The sequence below is a fragment of the Mchenga conophoros genome, linkage group LG23 (assembly GCF_057382185.1).
Source record: "Mchenga conophoros isolate Kocher_MC1m ecotype Shallow Benthic linkage group LG23, M_conophoros_male_GT1.1, whole genome shotgun sequence".
NCBI classification, from domain to species: domain Eukaryota; kingdom Metazoa; phylum Chordata; class Actinopteri; order Cichliformes; family Cichlidae; genus Mchenga; species Mchenga conophoros.
Window position 1 is genome coordinate 20958874 of NC_140547.1, and position 16347 is coordinate 20975220.

General features: G+C 43.1%; 1 protein-coding gene across 2 annotated transcripts; it reads left to right on the forward strand.

Annotated features, from left to right (window-relative positions):
* The first annotated feature begins 758 nt into the window (after positions 1-758).
* Positions 759-15302, forward strand: eif5b (eukaryotic translation initiation factor 5B). Of its 2 annotated transcripts, XM_085265853.1 has the most exons (27): positions 759-916; positions 2732-2839; positions 2925-2988; positions 3084-3251; positions 3341-3845; positions 3919-4058; positions 4143-4220; positions 4325-4475; positions 4557-4652; positions 4743-4829; positions 4923-4982; positions 5243-5281; positions 7755-8038; positions 8124-8231; positions 8325-8435; positions 8513-8580; positions 8658-8799; positions 8898-9029; positions 9551-9733; positions 9819-9980; positions 12122-12253; positions 12352-12483; positions 12587-12663; positions 12930-13094; positions 13575-13713; positions 13797-13958; positions 14452-15302. In XM_085265853.1, exons 1-27 carry the CDS (start codon positions 882-884, stop codon positions 14557-14559), a joined length of 3636 nt encoding a protein of 1211 aa, XP_085121979.1. In that variant the 5' UTR covers positions 759-881; the 3' UTR covers positions 14560-15302. The 2 variants fall into 2 exon arrangements, with proteins under 2 accessions (XP_085121979.1, XP_085121980.1); XM_085265854.1 differs by lacking the exon at positions 5243-5281.
* The last annotated feature ends 1045 nt before the right edge of the window (positions 15303-16347 follow it).

The following is a 16347-nucleotide window of genomic DNA, read 5'->3' on the forward strand; positions in this document are numbered from 1 at the left end:
ATGTGTATACTGTCGGGTAAAAATCAGCCTAAAACACCATATCATTACATGTATTTGAACCAATATCAATTCAAGCACAAAAATATGATCAGACTTTCAAAATAAATGTCTGTGGGACAAAGTTAATAATGATGAAAAGCATGTGGCTGAAGGAAACGAATGCATCATCAATAATACAGTTTTATTGTAAGTCGTCAGACCGAAGGCGTACAACGCATGCGCAAAAGTACCGATTCAGCCACGCGTGCTGACCAATCACTGGAGGGGAATATAACAGGAGGTGTCACTCTGACAATTTCTCCGTGAACAGACGGTCACGTGATATCATTATTTAGGAGAGAAGCAGGTATTAAATAAAAATAATAAGATAAGCAATAGAAACTGATAATAGCGTAATTAAATCTTTGTTGTATGGAGAGGAATGGCATTTATACATCACTTTTATTCGCCACTTTAAGTATTTAGAAGTTTTGACATTTTCCAACTTTGATAGTAAAAGTTAATTAAATCATCAACTGTGGAAAATAAACCCAAACTCTTGTGGAAATGTGTCACTAGGGTGACCATATTTTGATTTCCAAAAAAGAGGACACTTGGCCCAGACATGGAGAACTTACTGTTTGCTTAAAGAAAACTTTAACATATTTAAACGATGCCTTCTCTGTGCGGTTAATAAAAGGTGAAATAAAAAATGTCATATAAGCTTTTACAAGTCAACAAGTGCAAAAAGAGGACGGTTGGTCACCCTAGGATGTATGGCATTAGAGGTGGAGGAGCGGAGTGGCCCCTCCTCGCGGACAATAGGAGATCTTTGCCCGCTGTGAGTCGTCGTGTGCGTCGGCCAACACAGAGCAAAGTAAGCGGAGACCTGAAGCTTCAAGATGGGGAAGAAACAGAAGAAATCCGGAGAGGACAGGTAGGGAGCGCACCGGCTACCGATAAACATCACTGGTCCGCACTGACACCGAGCCCCATCGGGGCTCTCCCGGCCCGTGAACACCCCCAGACTGGCCCGTTTTCCCGCTGCTTACACTGTTAGCTTAATGGCTAGCCATGCTAGCGGATGCTAACCACGAGTCTGTGAGGGAGTGAGGCAGCGAAGCTTTAAACAGCCTGAATGTGGCTTAAGGAGAATTACAGAACAGCAGGCGGGCTGACACGGGCGAATCCGGGTTACCCTAGGCCTGGGTGGGCCTCCCGCCGCCAGCTGCGGGGCTCACGGGAGCCACATGTGTCCGCGTTAGCCGCCTCAGAGCCGGCTGCTCTAAGAGGCGGCCTGCAGTTGCTGTAACGGAGACACATCACCTGTGAGCAAAGACCTGCTCGATGACGCAAGCCTGGCTGAATCACCTGAGCCGCTGCGGTCACGGCTATCCCCAGGTACAGCACAGATGTGCTGCTGTTGCTCCTTTATTGACGAGTAAACTCTAAAACGTGATTATAGTAAATATAAACAGAGCAGGCAGGTACAGACACGCCACAGTCTGGGAGCGATCACCTGCTTGTGAAAGGAAAGTTTGATCGGGTTTTGGTACGCTGATGAACCCGATCACCTAATCTTTCATTTATAATCAATACTAATAATGCACTAATAATAGTCGAGAGGCTTCAAACTAGTTTTAACCCTCCATGGACACCGTTGCACGAGAAACGCTCTGATCAGATTAAACGGCTCAGGGAGCGAAACTCACACTAATTAGCTGAAATAAACATTTAACTCAAATATAGATATAACGGGAGTGATGATGCAAACACTGACGTCACAGATGGAGCATGAAACTCCTGCCAGATGTTGGGTTTTAATATTATTGTTTTCTGTGTTAAAGCGTATTGAGGTAGTAATGCCGCTTCTAGCAAAAACTTATATTAAATTCATTTGTAGTTTCTTGTCTGCTGATTTTTACTGTCTGTCTGTGTTTTTGAACTTCTCCTTACACCTTTGCAGGTTTTATGTTTGTTTGTTTCGTTTTATTTGTTTGTGTTTCGTCTTTGTTTATGACTCTTTACTCGCTATTTGTGCACGTTACCATTATTTTTTTATACTTCATTTTTTCTAGTTTTTCCTTAAAGTTTCTCATCATAACTTTTTCCATTTTTCTTCATTCTTGAGGAGGTTTTTTTTTCTTTATTTTAAACTTTGCATTTAACGTTTGGTTCCTTTGTAATTTTTGTTTTACCTTTTTGTGCATCTGTGCATCTTTTTCTGCACACTTTGTCTCTTTATGAACTCTCTTCTAAGGTTTTCCCTCACAACATATTAACAGTCTGTGTGCAGCTTTTTGAGGCCTACTCAGTAATCCAAATGTGCCTCCAGCTCACTTTGTAGATGAATTTAAACTTTAAAAGTTTGATCTAAAATGCCAGAAAATCTCAGATGTAATTGATAAATCAGCGGTTTGCTGTTGCCATACTTCATCTTCAGTTTCACAGAGCAGATTAGATGTCTTCCTTTGTGAGTCTGAAGCCAGATGATATTTGATCTACAGTGACTTGAGGGAACGCAATCCGTGGTTACAGCACTGCTGTCGCTCTGTGCTCGCTGTGCCTCAGAGGGCTGATGGGAAATGAAAGGAAATGAGGAGTCAGCAGCTCTTCACATTCACATTCTTCTGACACAAAGAGAAACACAGTCTAACTCGGTCTCCTCTCGCAGCCCGTGTTCTCAGTGTCTGACCAGGTTTTAGTCGGGTGTCACTCTCGTGCTCTGACCGTTTTTCAAATCTGTGCTCAGTGCCAAAGATGACATCGACGCTCTGGCGGCGGAGATCGAAGGAGCCGGAGCTTCCAAAGAGCCAAAGGGAAAGAAGAAGAAGAAAGCAGGGAAGAAAGATGACTTTGAGTGAGACATTCTTCCTGATCGTTTTTATTTTAATCAAGCTTACTGCTTTGAAATTTCCTAAAACAGTTCTTTCCTCCTCTTCCAGTGAGGATGACATCATGAAGGAGCTCGAGGAGTTATCGCTCGAGAGCACAGGAGGAAAGGGGAAGGTAAACGCATCCGAGGGGCACTTCAGCTAAAAAATGCTTTTTCAGTCAGAGAGATTGAAGATTTGTTCTGATACAAAGAATCTCTCTCTGTGCAGAAAACAGACATCACAGAAGAAGTAGAGAGTTTCGAGCCCCCTAAACCGGAGAAGAAGAAGACCAGAAAAGGAAAGAAGGGCGGAGCCAGCCCCGAGGATGAGGAGGGTGATGATGCTGAAGGTCATGTTGATGGAGAAAGGAATGGAGAACAAAAGGAGAAGAAGAAGGTGAAATAATGAACATAAACGTCATATCATAGAAATAAGAGCACAGACTCTTTAGAAAGTGTCTAAATTTCTATTCTTTGCTCCTCCAGGCCCCACCTCCTACTCCTGCTTCAGAATCTGACGATGACAGCAGCTCACAGTCTCGCCTGAAGACCAAAGGAGGAAAGAAAGGAGGCAAAAAACCTTCAGTGTCCGACGAGGAGGAGGACCAGGACAAAGATATGAGGAAAGGAGAAGAAGGAGGCAGCGTTGGAAAGGATGACTCCGAAGACGATGAGGAGTTCACCTCCAGGAGAGACAAGAAGAAGAAGAAAGGGAAGCCTTTGAAGGCCGAGAGCGAAGACGAGGAGGAGCAGCAGGAGGACGATGGCACCTTCAAAATCAAGACGGCTGCACAGAAGAAAGCAGAGAAGAAGGAGAGGGAGAGGAAAAAGAAAGAGGAGGAGAGGATGAAGCAGAAGAAGCAGAAGGAGAAGGAGGGCAGCGTGGAGCCAAAGAAAGAGCCAGAGAAGAAGACTGAGTCCGCGCCTCCACAAAATGCGCCTCCTGCAGCAGTGTTGGAAGAACAGGAAGGGGCAGAGCCAGCAGCAGAGGGTAAGTTATTATCAGGAAAAACAAGAAATCGTGTGATGCCATTCAGTGTGACGGGTTTCTTCTCCTTCTGCAGAGGAGCCGGAGGGCGACAAAAAGAAGAAAGACAAGAAGAAGAAGAAAGGAGAGAAAGACAAGGATGAAGACAAGAAGAAGAAGGGACCTAGCAAGGCCACAGTGAAGGCCATGCAGGAGGCCCTGGCCAAGATGAAGGAGGTGGGGCATTGTGGGAGACGTAGTCATGGAGATCATGATGGGATGGGTGCTTGATATCTGAAAATGATTAAACTGTTTTTGCAGGAGGAGGAGCGAGCCAAGAAAGAGGAGGAGGAGCGGCAGAGGAGGCTGGAGGAGCTGGAGAAGGAGAGGCAGGAAAAGGTAAAACACAAAGCTCCACCACCTCCTTCTTGTTCTTCTTCACTTTTGTCTTTCCTGTCGTCTCATCGCGAATCGCTGTGGCATCGGTTTTGCTGCCCTTGTAGGAGCGCCTGGAGCAGGAGCGCAAGGAGAAGAAGAAGCAGAAGGAGAAGGAGAGGAAGGAGCGCCTGAAGAAGGAGGGGAAGCTGCTGACGAAGGCCCAGAAGGAAGCTCGAGCTCGTGCTGAGGCCACGCTCATGTTGCTGCAGGCTCAGGGTGGGTGCTATGAGCAGAAGTATAATGCAGTCATTCCAGTACAGTCAGCTCTGTACAGCTAATATGATTCTGTGTGTGCAGGTGTTGATGTGCCATCCAGAGACAAAGAGGTGCAAAAGAAGAAACCTGTTTATGGAGACAAGAGGAGGAAGAAGCCCGCCACCCAGACTCCTGAAGGTACAGCGCTGCTGCTCGCACCAGCCGAGAGACGCTACAGTCCTCCTGCTGGTCATATAATAAAAATAATTTTGTCATTCCCCTTCCCAGAAACATCAGAAGTGACCTCGCCGACTTCAGAGACTCCAGAGCCAGTTGCAATGGAAACAGAGGCTGAGGCACCGCCTGCAGAACCAGGTAAGAGCTGCAGGTGTGAAGTGGAGGTATCAGGGTGGTGTTTTATTGCGCTGAACAGAAGTTAACTTGTTTCTGTTCTGTCTCTGTGTTTAGAGGTGAAGCCAGAAGCTGCTGTGGATAACTGGGAGGCCATTGCCAGTGACGAGGAGAAAGGTGAGAGCCTTGGTCACCTGAAATGATTAGATTCTTTCCTCTGTTTTCACATCTAATAAAGAAGGGGAGAAAAACACTGCAGGGAAAAAAAGACAGTTTCACCTCCAGTCAGAGGGTCGGTGGTTCGATTCCCAGCCTTTTGAGTTAAAATGTCCGTGGCAGGATATACTGAAGTCCAAAAAGCAGCTGTAGCATGTGTGACTGTTGGCTTTGAGGGAACTAAATTCTTTATATGTTGCTTTTATTTCATGAATAAAAAGAAAGGAAAATGGGGCTCAGCAGGACACGACGAGAAGCAGGTACTGAAACTGTGCTGTGCAGGCAAATGCTTGTTTTAGTACCCGAAAGGCATGGCTTAGATTTGTGCTTGTTTTAGTACCAACTAGGCATGTCACATATGTGTTTCTTAAACATCAAAGTAGGTCTAAGCTTGGTGTGTGTTAGGTGTGCCCTTTTGGTATCACAAAGCATGTGCAAGCTGTTTTATAGTATGGGTTAGGCATGTGTGATGTTTTTCAGTAGCAAAAATGGTCGTACTAAAACAGGCTCTTTTGGTAGAGACTTAGTATCCCCCCTTTTTGTGTGTGTGTGTGTTGTTTTTTTTGGTTTTTTTTGGAAAGGCTAGACTAATTGTGTGTTTTTTCCTACTTATGGCTAGACTAAGCCTGAGGTGTTTTGGTATTGAATAGACTTGGAGAGAATCGTGTATACTTTTATCAGCACTTACTGATTGAGGTGTTTCTGTTTGGTACTGACCAGACTTAGACAAGTTCTTTCTGCTCATTACCAACTAACCGAGGCAAGTACTGTTGTTTGGTACTGATTAAACTAAGGATGTACTTTCATTGGCACAGACTAGCCTTCTTTATTTTTTTGTTTGTTTTTAGGTACTGACTAGACTGAGAGTTCTTTTATTTTTATGCACTAGGCTTGTTGGACTTAAGACTTTCAATATTAAAAACATACAGTGGGGCAAAAAAGTATTTAGTCAGCCACCGATTGTGCAAGTTCCCCCACTTAAAATGATGACAGAGGTCAGTAATTTGCACCAGAGGTACACTTCAACTGTGAGAGACAGAATGTGAAAAAAAAATCCATGAATTCACATGGTAGGATTTGTAAAGAATTTATTCGTAAATTAGGGTGGAAAATAAGTATTTGGTCACCTCAAACAAGGAAAATCTCTGGCTCTCACAGACCTGTAATGTCTTCTGTAAGAAGCTTTTCTGTCCCCCACTCGTTACCTGTATGAATGGCACCTGTTTGAACTCATCATCTGTATAAAAGACACCTGTCCACAGCCTCAAACAGTCAGACTCCAAACTCCGCCATGGCCAAGACCAAAGAGCTTTCGAAGGACACCAGGAAAAGTATTGTAGACCTGCACCAGACTGGGAAGAGTGAATCTACAATAGGCAAGCAGCTTGGTGTGAACAAATCAACTGTGGGAGCAATCATCAGAAAATGGAAGACATACAAGACCACTGATAATCTCCCTCGATCTGGGGCTCCACGCAAGATCTCATCCCGTGGGGTCAAAATGATCATGAGAACGGTGAGCAAAGATCCCAGAACCACACGGGGGGACCTGGTGAATGACCTGCAGAGAGCTGGGACCAAAGTAACAAAGGTCACCATCAGTAACACACTACAACGGCAGGGAATCAAATCCCGCAGTGCCAGACGTGTTCCGCTGCTGAAGCCAGTGCATGTCCAGGCCCGTCTGAAGTTTGCCAGAGAGCACATGGATGATACAGCAGAGGATTGGGAGAATGTCATGTGGTCAGATGAAACCAAAGTAGAACTTTTTGGTATAAACTCCACTCGTCGTGTTTGGAGGAAGAAGAATACTGAGTTGCATCCCAAGAACACCATACCTACTGTGAAGCATGGGGGTGGAAACATCATGCTATGGGGCTGTTTTTCTGCCAAGGGGACAGGACGACTGATCCGTGTTAAGGACAGAATGAATGGGGCCATGTATCGTGAGATTTTGAGCCAAAACCTCCTTCCATCAGTGAGAACTTTGAAGATGAAACGAGGCTGGGTCTTCCAACATGACAATGATCCAAAACACACCGCCCGGGCAACAAAGGAGTGGCTCCGTAAGAAGCATTTGAAAGTCCTGGAGTGGCCTAGCCAGTCTCCAGACCTCAACCCCATAGAAAATCTGTGGCGGGAGTTGAAAGTCCGTGTTGCTCGGCGACAGCCCCAAAACATCACTGCTCTCGAGAAGATCTGCATGGAGGAATGGGCCAAAATACCAGCTACTGTGTGTGCAAACCTGGTAAAGACCTATAGTAAACGTTTGACCTCTGTTATTGCCAACAAAGGTTATGTTACAAAGTATTGAGTTGTATTTTTGTTACTGACCAAATACTTATTTTCCACCCTGATTTACGAATAAATTCTTTACAAATCCTACCATGTGGATTCATGGATTTTTTTTTTTTCACATTCTGTCTCTCACAGTTGAAGTGTACCTCTGGTGCAAATTACTGACCTCTGTCATCATTTTAGGTGGGGGAACTTGCACAATCGGTGGCTGACTAAATACTTTTTTGCCCCACTGTATGGGCAAGGCCTGTGTTGTTGTTTTTTTTTGGGGGGGGGGCGTTTGCTGGCATTGACTAGTCACGTGATGGTAGAGCTCGGTCTGTTTCACTATGACAACATTCATTTTAGACAAACATGTTAAATTTAAGACAAAACCGAACTGAAGCATTAAATGTTATAGCAGTAGAATTAAAACTTCCATCTGTCACCTTTCAGAGCTGAAAAAAGTCCACATTGAGGTGAAGGAGGACATTGCTGCTCCTCAGCCTGCTGCTAGTGAGGATGAAGAGGAGGAGGAAGAAGAGGATGAGGATGATGATGACGAGGAGGAAGATGAAGACGATGAGGACAGTGAGGAAGAAGCTGAAGTGGAGAAGCCAACGGTCGCAAGCCAGGGTAAGAGGAGGGCGCCGAGCGAGGATGAAAGCAGCGAGAGCGAGGACGATGATGGCAGGACGAAAGAGGAGCGACTGTACGACCGCGCCAAGAGGAGGATAGAGGTGAGAGACACTGCAAAATCAGGGGGAGTGACAGGATCTCTCTCTATACCCATCTCTGACTGACAGGTTCTGTTTGTCTCCTTAGAAACGCCGAGCGGAGAACATGAAGAACATCGACTTGGAAACGCTGAGGGCACCAGTGGTGTGTGTGCTCGGACACGTCGACACCGGCAAGACCAAGATCCTGGACAAGGTGACGTTTACTCTCTGCTTACAGAATTTTTACCAACTGTTACTGACGTTACAACGTTTACTTATTGTTGTTTGTTTTGTTGTTTGCGTGCAGCTCCGACACACCCACGTTCAGGATGGCGAGGCCGGAGGAATCACTCAGCAGATCGGCGCCACAAACGTCCCGAAGGAGACCATCGAGGAGCAGACAAAGATGGCTAAAAACGTATGCCATCTCACTCTGAACGATGAATAAACTGTGTTTATGGTTACTGTGTATTAACCCCTGTGATGTTTGTGCAGTTCAACAAAGAAAGCATCAAAATCCCTGGCATGCTGATCATCGACACACCTGGACACGAGTCCTTTAGGTAACGCCCGTCTCTCCTGACTTGCCTGTCTCACTCACCTGATTCTGTCTGTCACTAACTGACCTCTCTCTCTGCAGTAACCTGAGGAACAGAGGCAGTTCACTGTGCGACATCGCCATCCTGGTGGTGGACATCATGCACGGCTTGGAGCCTCAGACGCTGGAGTCCATCAACCTGCTGAAGGAGAAGAAGTGCCCCTTCATCGTTGCCCTCAACAAGGTCTGCCAGCTCCTCGACATCAGCCTCACCTTTTTCTTCTTCTCTTGCAAATTTTCTGAGATTGATTTTTTAAATTTTTTTTTTATTGCCGTTACCAGATCGACCGCCTCTACGACTGGAAGAAGAGTCCAGAAACCGATGTCGTGGCTACACTAAAGAAGCAGAAGAAGAACACAAAAGACGAGTTTGACGAAAGAGCCAAGGCCATCATTGTGGAGTTCGCACAACAGGTGTTGAGCATTACATCATCATTTATCAGCCAATCACAGCACAACAATGAGAAATACTTATTCATTATGGTCATTGTGCCATTTACTTCCATTCAATTTCAGATGATAACAGTCCAATAGCAAGTTTTTCTAATGTTTCATTAAAGAGCGTGAGTTAGACAAGAAAATACATAATGTACTTAGTATCTATTTTGTATTTATGTATATACTGTATGTAATATATACTCACTACTTAGAATATTATCCTACTTATAATTAAATATAATCAAAATGTTATTCAAATGGGTAAAACAAAAGATTTTTACTGTTTTTATTCAACAAAATAAGCTTCTCAGCAAGTTTTATTATATTATAAAGTCTCCCTAAAAAGTTTAGAAGCTGCATTATATAGTAATCTTTTTCACAGTCTGAAATAACATTTTGTAGTTTAGAGCATCCAGCATTGAGGCTTGAGGAACACCAAAGACGACATCAAGCTCAGTTTCCCTGAACTTTGTTTTCTGTGTGCTGTTTGTCCTCAGGGTCTTAACGCCGCCTTGTTTTATGAGAATAAGGACCCCCGTACATTTGTATCGTTGGTTCCTACGTCAGCCCACAGTGGTGATGGTATGGGGAACCTCATCGCCCTATTGGTCGAGCTCACCCAAACAATGTTGGCCCGGCGGTTAGCGCACTGTGACGAGCTGCGAGCTCAGGTCATGGAGGTGAGTTCAATTTTATCTGTTGTCTCTACTTTTTCCATTCCTCCACCGTCCAGACACTAACTTCATGTGATCTTTGTGTGTTTAGGTAAAAGCGCTGCCCGGTATGGGAACAACGATAGATGTCATCCTGATTAACGGTCGTCTGCGGGAAGGAGAGACCATCATCGTACCAGGGGTGGAAGGGCCCATCGTCACGCAGATCAGGGGGTTGTTGCTGCCACCTCCACTGAAGGAACTCCGAGTGAAGGTAAACATGTCTAAAATTTTGTTAGAGCAGCTTTTAAACATGTATCTGGCTCAGATGTAGCGGGAAGATTTTTTACTATCATGGCTTTGAGTTAAATTACTCATGGTGTTTAAAGCAGTCAGTTCAACAAAAAGAGCTGCTTGTATCTGTTTCATGCAGCTTCCCTCACGTGTATATGAGGGAGGTGACTGTAGTTAATTATTTAGCAGATAACGATTTGTGTGACACTTTCCCAGACAAAGCGCTTTATATTAAAAGCATTAAAAAAGGAATTTAAGTAACACAGTCAACGTTTAAAAAATAAATAAATAAATAAAAACTGGGGAAAAATGTCGGCTTTAGAAAAGATGTGTGGTTCGACTGGGTCATTTTTATGAAGGGCCTGCTTTGTCCTTATTTGATTTATTCCTCAGATTTAGGACTTTTTATTTTTATTTCTTTGTTTTCATTGACCAGTACAAACCATGAATAGGATGTGGATTCCTTTGATATATGATGATGGGGCTCCCCCTGCTGGCACATTATACATTTGTTTCTCCGCATTTGTTCAGTCTTTGTGTGATTATTTTTCATATTTGATATAAAACTAAACGCACAAAAAATTGTTTGGCGTTCGTAAAAGATTTTTCTTTAAAACTAAAAACAAAAACTTAACGCTGATTTAAAAACGTTATCCTGTACAGACTAATCCTAAATAAAATTGCCCACAATAATAGTTGTTATATTTTCCTCTAAATCTAAAAGATTGAGGAATGAGAAGACTTTACTTTGAATTTTCTAAAATGATGCTTTTAAAGTGAGTTATATGGTGAGTTTTACTAATGGGGTCACATTAACTCATGCAAAATGCACACTTTTGTTATGAAATGGTTTTTAATGACTGCATACACACACGTCATATGTCAGATTAGGTCACACAGTCTTTGCCTTTACTGCAGAAGACCAACTATACACACTGTTGTTGTTTTTCCAAGTGCATCAAATCCCTCTCATTGAAGGCTTGTTCATCTAAGTCAGCCTGCGGCCTTTTCCTGTCAGAAATAAGACTGTGCTGTAAATTTCCAGCAGAGCTTTGTTTATTCTCTCACATTGAGAGTTTTAATCACTTTTAATTATTTATTTAAACAAAAAATGAAAGAGAAGAAAGAAAAACAAGAGCGGCCGAAGCTCGAGGATTTCATTATGGAGCTCTAACTTCTTGTACATATGCATTGTTTTTCAGCATAAACATGTGTTTTTGACATTTGTCTAAAAAAAAAAAAAAAAGACAAGTCAAGTATGTTCTGCAATCCAAAAAACCATCCTGGTTTTAATTGTTTTTACACTTCATTGTTCTTATTAATGTTTTTAAGCACTCAGGTTTACCAAACTCAGCATGAGGGACTATGTGTGAAGAAACAAGATCAAGCTTTAGTGGTGGTGAATGATGGAGAAGTGCACTTTATCATTAGACATGAATTCACTTCTACTCATAGGCTACGTCCACACCAGCCCGGATAGATTTGAAAACGGCGTTTTTATCTGAAAAAGCGTTTTCAGTTGTTTTCACAGAGTTGTGCGTCCACATTGAAACGCCCGAACACGCTTACGTTCCTGTACTGCGCATGCGTGAAGCGCAAGAAGATTCGACCTGCCTCATTTCTGTCTGCCGTTTCTTTACTTTCCGGTTCTTTGAAACGTTGCAGCAGAATGTTGAGTTTTTTAAATGGACTAACAATGAGGTGGAGTTGTTGCTGCGAGTAACACAAAAGTACAAAGTTGCAAAAGCGAGTGAGAGTTAAAGAATTTGAAGAAAAGCCATCTGGAGCATGTACAGACTGATATTAATCTTTAATAGGGCTGTCAAGATTCAGAGCAAACAAAACAACTGCTGTATAATGCCCTCCGCTATCTTAGCGTAATTGGTCACATGACTAAAATGTGTCATCATTTTCGAAAAGGCTCCGGGTTCGCTGTCCACACTGCGACGCCAAAACGGCGTTTTCAAATGTTCCGCTTTGGAGAGCATTTTCAAAATATTTGAAAACGCCGTGTGGACGGGAGGACAAAACTGAGAAGAAAAGATGCATTTTCATGGCCATAGTCTCTGCTTTTTGGACTTCATAAATGTGGTTGACGTGTTGATTGGTTGTCGTGTGCAGAACCAGTACGAGAAGCACAAGGAAGTGTCGACGGCTCAGGGAGTGAAGATTCTGGGGAAAGACTTGGAGAAGACGTTGGCCGGGCTCCCCCTGCTGGTGGCTCACAAGGATGACGAGATCCCCGTCCTAAGGGTAACAGTGCTTTTCCCTTTAGTCCAAGTTAAACTCCAAGACTAGGACTGAACTGGTCCTGTAAGACTCCCGGTTTGCTTACACGTGCTGGTTTTCAGGATGAACTGGTGCGAGAGCTTAAGCAGACTCTGAGCTCCATCAAACTGGAGGAGAAAGGTGTTTACGTCCAGGCATCGACGCTGGGATCGCTGGAGGCTCTGCTCGAGTTCCTGCGGACATCCAAAGTCCCTGTAAGTACCTGACAGTACAGCTGAGAGCTCTTATTTTGAAAATCTACAGGAAGTAGAAACTAACAGTCCTTGACCTTTGAACTCTGTGTGTGTGTCCCTGCAGTACGCTGGCATTAACATTGGCCCAGTTCATAAGAAGGATGTGATGAAGGCGTCAACCATGTTGGAGCACGACCCGCAGTACGTCACAGTATAAACACACACTCAGCCAAAATGAACACAAGTTAGTTAGTGCAGAAACACTGTAGAATCTGCACCCACAAATATCTGGCTAATTTTAATTTAAAAATATTTGGGACAACTATTAAAATATTTTATGATCCAAAAAAAAAAAAATCTGAATACATTTCACAGACGTCCTTGTATCTCTGTTGAAATTAGTACTGGTGGAGCACTGGTGTAGAACCTGTAGATGTGACAGAGTTTTGGGGGGTTGGTGTTGGCAGGTACGCTGTGATCCTGGCCTTCGATGTGAAGGTGGAGCGGGAGAGTCAGGAGATGGCTGACAGTCTGGGAGTTCGCATCTTCTCTGCTGAAATCATCTACCACCTATTTGATGCTTTCACCAAGTACAGAGAAGACTACAAGAAGGCCAAACAGGACGAGTTTAGGTAAGAAAAGCTCACGTTTGTGTTAATTGTTCAGATTTCTTTGGGTGTTTTTGACTTTTTATTGACTGGAATAACAAGCAACATACTATAACATAGTGAAAAACTCTAATTAAATAGTTGATGGAGTCCAAAAGGCTTTTATTTGTCCATTGCAGCTAATAAGCCTTTTTTGTATATATGCAAATATATGATGGTGTCCTTTCACAGAATAACTTCTGTTTAACTAACCCTGTGTTTTGTTATGCGTTTTTTAATGATCTATAATACATTTGTAGATGATTCTATTTGTTATTATTGGTTGTAAAAGTCAGTTTATATGCAGATGATGCTCTTGATTTATTTTCACATTCTTCCAGCGTGCCGCTGAAAATGGAGCAGATCAGTGTGATAATTAGGCTTCAGTAACAATGTGACTGTGATCGATTAATTTAACTTATGGGTTGTTCGAAGGTTAATGTGTTTTTTTATCTGTGTCATCAGGCATGTTGCCGTGTTCCCAGTGAAGCTGCGAGTTCTTCCTCAGTTCATCTTTAACTCCCGAGATCCCATCGTGATGGGGGTCACAGTGGAGGCTGGAGTCCTGAAACAGGGAACGCCCCTCTGCGTCCCCAGCAAAGCGGTAAGACCCGCTTACAGTCTCTGTGGATGTTTGTGTGAATTATAAAATGAACTGTAAACTAACCCTTTGTGTTCACATGTCAGTTTGTGGACATCGGTGTGGTCACCAGCATCGAGATAAATCACAAGCCCGTTGACAGTGCGAAGAAGGGCCAGGAGATCTGCATCAAGATTGAGCCAATCCCAGGAGAGTCGCCAAAGATGTACGGGCGCCATTTTGAAGCCACAGACATCATCGTCAGCAAGGTGAGGACACGCCCTTAAAGGAGGAACAGAAGAACGTTAGACGAGAGGCTTCACAAAAATCACAATTACCGTGAACACTGCTGTTCACTCCGCCGCTAAAAGGTCGATTTCAGTCAGTGTCCAGGTAGCAGTGTTAGGAAGAGGAGACAGAAAAGCAAGGAAGAAATAACGAGCCTAAATAGAGGCTAAATAAGGGGAAAGAAGGAGAATATCTTCGTGTCTTTCGAGTTAGTCAGGCCAAGAATTTCATGTAGTCTTTCTGTTTTCTGTACAACAAAAGCAGAGACGTCCAGACAGTGAAATAAAACCTGGTGCTGTTTTTCAACTGTGTTTAAACTAGTTTTACGTTGTGTTCACTTTAATTTCTGTTTGGTTTTACTGTCAAAAAATGGTTGTAGCAGCAGGCAAACTTAAATGTGGGCTCAGAGCTTTTAGAGCAAAGAATGAAAGGCTGTTTCTGGTTATTTTAACAACCTCTTTGTTTTTGTTTCAGATCACACGGGCGTCCATCGACGCTCTGAAGAACTGGTTCAGAGACGAGATGCAGAAATCTGATTGGCAGTTGATCATGGAGCTGAAGAAGACCTTTGAGATCATCTGAGGGACCTGAACTACAAAGACACACACTCGCTCTTCCTCCATTAGACGACAAGGCAGCGGCAGCGACCAACGGAGGAACAAAGAGAAAAAATTGAAAAGAGAAAAAAAAAGCAGATAAAAGACGTGACAGTGTTTTTCTGTGAGAAACGAACAGTTTTTTCCACTGTTGTAAACAGTGATAGTTTAGACATAATACACACACACACGCACACACACACACAGTATTCCAACGTGCCTGTTCTTCAGCATCAACGTTTTTGGGTTTTTTTCCTTCTTGTTGTCTGCTCTGATATGTGGCTGCTGCTTCGTATCCCAGGCTCCGCCCCTTCTTACCCAGACTGAGGCTCACGAGCTTAATGAGGCTGATGTGCCACCTGAACAGGTGCATTGTGGGATTGTGCTGTGCAGCGCCAGGCCTCAAAAGGGAAACAGTTTTTCTGTTTCTTCTTTCAGCATCAGTGAGGACGGCGCCGACTTTACAGACATTGAAGAGTTGACTTTCTCTTTGCTGTCCTGCTCGGCGGCCATGTTGGGAGGCCAGGGTGGCGTGGGATGATGGGGTGAATGACAGATTTTAAACTGTTTTTGCTGCAACTGCTGATGTAATAAATTCCCATGATTCTGACGAAACATGCAGAGTTTTCGGTTCATGTGTGCCACAAACACTAAAGATACAAATCTGTCTATATGGAAGTCTGCTGATGCCAAAATAAAGTAATTAAAAATAATTATTAGAATTAAAAATACTGTTGTTTTCCTTTCAAAATGATGCTGTATTGTTTGCAGAACATTCTTAATATAAGTGTACAAGTTTGATACGTGGGACTTTTCTGATCGTATATTCTAACTAATGGTTAAAAAGTTGCATGAAGGCTGGTGTACATCCTACTTCAGTGGTCTTTATCTTGGAGTGGACGCTTAATTAGTACCAGTGGTGTCGGAACTAACTCAGTGCTAGCTAACTAAAAGCAGCTGATCTTTATCAGGTATTGAAATTATTGTTGCACTGTTTTGTGTTTTATGTGTGATTGTTTTCACTGTAGATGGTGACTTATTAGCCTCACAAGTGGTCAGAGGATTGAATGGTTGAAAACATTTACAATCTTGTGCTGCTAGCCAAGCAGTCACATTTCCAGTGAGTTACTGAGGGTTTATGCTTCAGCAGGAAATGTACATTGTAGCGATGTCATAACTGGGAACCCCTCTGAAACCTCATGGTATAACCTGATGTGCACCTTCCTGAAAATGTAACTATACACCTGTTCAGTGCCGTCTGTCTTCTTTGCATTTCCTTTTTTTTTTTTTTTACTGCAGTTTTTGAATTGATCAGTGAGAGGATCAATCATTCTCCAGCATATAGAGTAACAATTATAGCATCAAAATAAGGATTCAAAACTGTCAAATTCCTGGAGAGCAATTGCTGAAACTTGAAATGAAGGTGAGGGAATGAAAATAAAAATATCTACCTCTGAAGGAAAAACTGACCATAACAAAGACAAAGCACCCAGGAGGGGAAAAAAGTCCCTGCATTTTATTTGTTTCAGCTGCCACCGCATATAAAACACCCAGAGATGACCAAAAGAATTAACACATAATGAACCAATGGAAGCATGAATGCTTGTAACAGGGCAGGCCACCATGTCTAAATCAGGGCTCGTCCTGTTCAATTAAAACACTTCTAATGTTGTACTCTTAAACAAGTAAGTGTGCTAATGAAAGAATCAAAATTAATGTTTACAATCTATTTATAATAGGCACACACAGACACAAACATCCATTCCCACCCTCA